General features: G+C 41.7%; 1 protein-coding gene across 1 annotated transcript; it reads right to left on the bottom strand.

Annotated features, from left to right (window-relative positions):
* Positions 1-329: 329 nt before the first annotated feature.
* Positions 330-6,195, bottom strand: nppcl (natriuretic peptide C-like). The gene is made up of 3 exons (XM_033981337.2): positions 6,143-6,195; positions 5,607-5,752; positions 330-2,021 (listed from the first exon to the last, which is right to left on the bottom strand). Exons 2-3 carry the CDS (start codon positions 5,703-5,705, stop codon positions 1,722-1,724), a joined length of 399 nt encoding a protein of 132 aa, XP_033837228.1. The 5' UTR covers positions 5,706-5,752; positions 6,143-6,195; the 3' UTR covers positions 330-1,721.
* Between the last annotated feature and the right edge of the window lie 392 nt (positions 6,196-6,587).

The raw sequence follows: 6,587 nt of genomic DNA, 5'->3' as shown, positions 1-6,587 counted from the left end.
AGAAAGTAGAGGGAGGGAAGAAGGTATATAGAGAGAAAAGGAGGAGACAGACTAAACGAGTGAAAACAGACACACTGCGACACAAACTGACGATCAGAACGAAACATGTGACCAACAAAAACTGTCAAAAACTCAAATCTACACGTTTAATTGTTTTATTTGTCCATAAAGGAGAAAGTGAAGCGTCTGGAATCTACTCGTCTGTTTAAGGTCGACGCACACGAACCATCTGCGTGTTTAGGCTGCGCTCACGACTCTCAAAGAACCTCATGATGTCAGACGGAGGAGGGCGGGGCCTGTACCGCTCAAAAAACACAGATTTAAAGCCGGACTATGGAACTTTTCTGGCAGAAGGTCGGCCGCCTGCTTGTCTGCCTGGAGATGTTATTGTTTTGTCAGTATTGTCCCACCGTTTGGCTTTAAACGACATTAATCGAGCTTCACGGAGACGAGCGGGTCGAGCTACAAGTCAGAACTGTGGAGAGGCGAGCCCGCTCACAGTCATTTTCAGTCATTTTTGATGTTTTTCAAGGAATTTCTTAGCAACTGTGGGATATTCCAGGCAAAGAAATAACATCTTGATGGAGACAAACACCAGAAAAGTTACACAGTGCACTTTTTATATATATAATGCTGTTTTGTCCCAGTGATATTCAAATAATATGATAATAACCCATCAGAAATGTGCCTGAAAATGCCTCAAATATCTGATAAAACGTGAAAGACAAAAGAGAAGAAATATCACCATGTTCCATTTTTGAAATAAACACTGTGATGTTAATTTAATCTGCTCTTTTTGCAGTTTTTATTGTTACAGATAAAATAATATGGATATCTACCCCATGGCCCAAAAGTCACTGACAGTTAAAAAAATCCCATAACTCCTTTGTTTCTAAATATTTTTCTTTTACTTTTCCAGAGCATTTAGAACGACTCTTCCCACATTAATCTGAGCAAATCCATCACCGAGGAACGAACCCTCATTGTACAATGGTACTTTGAGTCACATGGGTCAAATTTGACCCAATACCAGAGATGCCCCGAGCGTAAACGCCATTAAAGGAATAATAACTGTTTTTCAAAGACAGGGGGCAGTATGTGATCTCCACAGACCTGACTAGTCCTGATTTCTTCCTGTGGGTCGATCTTAAAGAAAAGGTGTTTGTGAATAAACCTCAGACGACTTAATAAACGACTTTAAACGTGATATCGAGGATCAAATAAGACAAACTGAACATTTTTACTTCCCTTAGTTTAAGTCGTGATAAGTTCAAGTGTAAGTGAACAATTATAACCGTATATATCGCCAAAAATCAGTTTATCTACGGCTAAAATATGGTGAGTTTAACTTAAGAATTATAGGAGCGACTGAAGATTTCAAAGTGTCAGTGACTTTTGAGCCACCCTGTAGTTGAGACCCATTTTAGACCTGGTTTAGTTCTGGTTTGAAGCTCGACAAAACCCGAGATTGGTTCACAAATCGGCTGCATTCATCTTAAATGCTTAAATATAATAAAAATAATAATTAAACTTTATGTCAGTTTTGGTTTCATGACGATCAGGAGCAGTAACGACACAAATATGAACCAAAAACCAGGTCAAAACTGAATTAAACACTCAAATTCTAACATAAACTCCAGACCTGCCCTCCAGATAAATTTCAAACAGTTTTAAATATTCCGACGTCACGTGAACGCACCCTTTTCTCTCACCGATTCACACTAACACCCCAGTCCGCTCATGGATCCGATCCGGTCCAGCTTGAGGCCAAAACACCCCCGGTTCCACCCCCTCCTCAGTCGATCGGGCTCCGCTCTCTTCTGATTGGCCAGCGCCCCCTTGAGCAGTCGCAGCCATTGGGTATCTGCGGCGGCGGGGGCGGGGTTCGGCGGGTACTCCCCGGACTTACCCCCCGAGGAGCCGGCGGAGGGGGGCAGCTCGTCCGCGGGGCCGTTCAACATGTTCTCCAAGTCGTCCAGGGTCAAAAGGTCGTTGTAGCGTTCTAGAAATTGCTCGACGAACTGGACGGAGGGGAAAAAAAAGATCAAATTTAATTGGCCGAGAGGAAGGTTATTAAATCATCTCATTACTCCGCCCTTCCACTTCCCATGAACTGAACGCATTTGTCAAATTACATAAGAGCGGGGTCGTTTGGAGACGTTCTGAGGTCCTTAGATCGACAAGTGATATCGAAAAAAACGTATTCTATTTCTAAACAAACCACAGCAGCGACTTTAAAGACTGTGGTAAAAACACCAAGATAAATCAGGGTCAGATGTTTCATTTTCACGACTTTTCCAGGATTTGTTAACAGTTTGGAATCAACAAATTACCTGTTTTTTCTACTATTACTCTGGACTGTGATACTCTGGACTGTGATACTCTGGACTGTGATACTCTGCACTGTGATACTCTGGACTGTGATACTCTGGACTGTGATACTCTGGACTGTGATACTCTGGACTGTGATACTCTAGACTGTGATACTCTGGACTGTGATACTCTGGACTGTGATACTCTGGACTGTGATACTCTGGACTGTGTATTTACTCTGTACTGTGTATTTACTCTGTACTGTGATACTCTGTACTGTGATACTCTGTACTGTGATACTCTGTACTGTGATACTCTGTACTGTGATACTCTGGACTGTGATACTCTGGACTGTGATACTCTGGACTGTGATACTCTGTACTGTGTATTTACTCTGGACTGTGATACTCTGTACTGTGATACTCTGGACTGTGATACTCTGGACTGTGTATTTACTCTGTACTGTGATACTCTGTACTGTGATACTCTGTACTGTGATACTCTGTACTGTGATACTCTGTACTGTGTATTTACTCTGTACTGTGATACTCTGTACTGTGATACTCTGTACTGTGATACTCTGGACTGTGATACTCTGGACTGTGATACTCTGGACTGTGATACTCTAGACTGTGATACTCTGTACTGTGATACTCTGGACTGTGATACTCTGGACTGTGATACTCTGGACTGTGATACTCTGGACTGTGATACTCTGGACTGTGATACTCTGGACTGTGTATTTACTCTGTACTGTGATACTCTGTACTGTGATACTCTGTACTGTGATACTCTGGACTGTGATACTCTGGACTGTGATACTCTGGACTGTGATACTCTGTACTGTGTATTTACTCTGGACTGTGATACTCTGTACTGTGATACTCTGGACTGTGATACTCTGGACTGTGTATTTACTCTGTACTGTGATACTCTGTACTGTGATACTCTGTACTGTGTATTTACTCTGGACTGTGATACTCTGGACTGTGATACTCTTGACTGTGATACTCTGTACTGTGATACTCTGTACTGTGATACTCTGTACTGTGTATTTACTCTGGACTGTGATACTCTGTACTGTGATACTCTGTACTGTGATACTCTGTACTGTGATACTCTGGACTGTGTATTTACTCTGGACTGTGATACTCTGTACTGTGATACTCTGTACTGTGATACTCTGTACTGTGATACTCTGTACTGTGTATTTACTCTGGACTGTGATACTCTGGACTGTGATACTCTTGACTGTGATACTCTGTACTGTGATACTCTGTACTGTGATACTCTGTACTGTGTATTTACTCTGGACTGTGATACTCTGGACTGTGATACTCTGGACTGTGATACTCTGTACTGTGATACTCTGTACTGTGTATTTACTCTGGACTGTGATACTCTTGACTGTGATACTCTGTACTGTGATACTCTGTACTGTGATACTCTGTACTGTGTATTTACTCTGGACTGTGATACTCTGTACTGTGATACTCTGTACTGTGATACTCTGTACTGTGATACTCTTTGTGGTACAACTGCACTGGATTTTTAGACACAAATACCAGAAAAGTTCATGTATTAAAGCCTGAGGTGGAACTTAACGGAGTAAAAGTAATAAAGTACTTAAAAAAAATCTATTTAAGTACAGATACCTAAAATTTGTACTTAACTTTTACTTCAGTACATTTGAGAGCAGTATCAGTACTTTCTACTTCAGTTTCTATTGTACTTTTTGAACAGGACTTTTTAACAAGTTCATAGTTTAAGCAAATAAAGATAAACAAATAAAAACAACAGGAAAACCAATTAATTTTGACTCTTTAAGTACATTTTTAAACTTGTACTTTAATATTTTAACTTAAGTAGATTTTTTAATGTGATATTTTTACTTTTACTTGAGTTTTTTTCCTCCAGTATCTGTACTTTTACTCAAATAATAAAACTTAGTACTTCTTCCACCAGAGATTAAAGCTGAACGTGAGATTCTCTGAACTCAAATATGTTCATGTAAATAAAGCAGGGGTCTCAAACTCGCGGCCCGGGAGCCAATTACGGCCCGCGAGATGATATTTTGTGGCCCGCGGGACAATATGAAAGTTTATTGTTGTGTGTAGAAGGTTCTGCCAAATGAGTAAACCCCCCAAACACACACGTCACTCGCGTTGTGTACTCCCGTCACAAAAGATTCAACAAATACCCATAAAATCTGCAAGAATTGGCGTATTTCATTTTTTTGGAACACCAGCTTCACCCAGACTCTGCCTCCTGTGGCCCCCAGATCATTTGAGTTTGAGGCCCCTGAAATAAAAGTGTTGTCCACGTTCTTTTTCTACTGGACTGTGATATTTATAATCAAACTTTTATCAATCAAACTTTATTTTTATAGCACCTTCCAACAACCGAAGCTGAACAAAGTGCTGTACAACATTAAAAACACGATTAAAAAACAATAAACGTCATATATTTATAAAACAGATCATGATTGAGGCCCGTGAGGGACAGCGAGGTCCTACAGCAGGTGAACTAAAGACAGAACAGGGGTCTGAGCGTCCTCCCCCGAGATTTAACACAAACGAGGCATAATCTCCTGTGTTTTTAGGGTTTTTAGTGTATTTTTTTTACAGTTATGACACTAAACGTCTCTATCACTGAATCCAACCACAGCAAATCAAACGAAGGAGACGTTTTCAAGGACAAAACGTATATTTTCCAGGACATTTTTGATCTTTTTCTAATTGAATCTAATGCGTTTTCCACCGATAAAAAAAACAGACCAATTATTCTCCGGGTTTTTCAGGACACGTGGAAACACCGTAAACGATTCTCACGCTCATTTAACACATTTGTAGAGAATTATTTCGATAATTTGTGAGAGTCAGACACACACAGACACTGGAGCCTTAAAGCTGCACTGTGTAACTTTTCTGGAGCGTGGAGGGTTTTTTCGCCACCTGCTCGTCTCCACGGAGATATTATCGCTTTCCCGGGAACATTCCGTCGTCATTTAACTCATTTATTTTCCCGAGGACGAACAGGTGAAGCTGCACGACTGAGCTACGCGTCACGTCTGCGGAGAGGCGAGCGAACCGCAGCTTTCAAATGTATTTCTGACCAATAAAAACGCTCAGAATTAAACAAAGTGAAGGAACTAGGAACATTACAGGCAAAGAAATAACATCTTCACGGCGACGAGCAGGTTTGAGACGCTCGGACATGTTACACGGAGCAGCTTTAAACCCTTTTACTCCCACCTCCCGCCTCTTTTCCTCTTCTGTTTTAGCCCCTCGTACCTGCGCGGCGTTGGGGGACGGCTGAAGCGCCCGCCCCTCTGTGGTCTCCAGGGGCGACAGGAGAAGCAGAGCGGCGCAGAGCAGAGCGGGACACAGCATGGTCCAAATGTTAAGACACGGGGACGTCTTCTTCTGAATCCAAACACCTGCGGGACGAGGGGAAAAAAACACAAAATACAGCACGAGATTTAAAATAAAGTTGGTTCTTTTACATTTGGTGATTATATAGAACATCAAATGAAAGTTTAGAACCATTTTCCCAAATTTAACAAGCTTCTTTTGTTGTTTTTTATTTATTTTTAACATCTAACCTGCATCAATTTGTGTTTTATTTAAAATTATTCCATATTCCAGGTGAAAAAATGCCAATTAAACCACAAATCAATCAGGATTATTTCATCAAAAATCGTCGCAGTATCAATTAAAAATCTAGTTTCAAATTCTCTCATTGCCCAAACAGATTCCAAACAAACTTCCGAGTAAAATAAAAACTGCTCCAAATCCCATAAATCCCTCCTCTTCCTCCTCTTCCTCACCGTGTCGCAGCAGCGTCCGTCCTCTCGATGTTTCTACAGACTCTGGTCCATGTGTCTCTGCTGTGAAGATGCACCTGCCCGAGCATCACTATCTCTCTGACTCCGCCCCCTCGCTCCCTGTCACGGCCAAGAGGTGACACGTCCCCCCCCCCCTCCTCTCCTCCTCTCTTCTGCCCTCCCCTCTCTTTCTCCTCTCTGTCTCTCTTTCTCTTTTTGTTCTCGCGTTCCACTCCGTTTTGCTCTCTCTCTCTCTCTCCTCTATTTGGCCATCCCTCTCTTTACTTTGCACTCTCGCCCCCTCTTTTCCTCCTTTTGTCGCAGCTTTTCTGTTACCTCTTTCCTCCTGTCTTTCTTTCCTTCCGTTCAGACCATCCTTCGCTCATTCTCCGATATTTTTGCCCTTTTCTGCCCTTGTCTTTTTGCCCCAGGTTGAGGTTTTCTGCTC

The sequence above is a fragment of the Periophthalmus magnuspinnatus genome, chromosome 16, assembly GCF_009829125.3.
Source record: "Periophthalmus magnuspinnatus isolate fPerMag1 chromosome 16, fPerMag1.2.pri, whole genome shotgun sequence".
In the NCBI taxonomy this organism is placed as follows: domain Eukaryota; kingdom Metazoa; phylum Chordata; class Actinopteri; order Gobiiformes; family Gobiidae; genus Periophthalmus; species Periophthalmus magnuspinnatus.
This window is presented reverse-complemented; position numbering and strand designations above follow the sequence as displayed.

What these genes read in the sequence shown, in the direction of transcription:
- nppcl (XM_033981337.2), bottom strand. Translation starts at nt 5,705, where the DNA reads ATGCTGTGTCCCGCTCTGCTCTGCGCCGCTCTGCTTCTCCTGTCGCCC. An exon ending in CGTCCCCCAACGCCGCGCAG is followed by an intron (nt 2,022 to 5,606) that starts GTACGAGGGGCT and finishes CCCTCCGTCCAG; the next exon opens with TTCGTCGAGCAATTTCTAGA.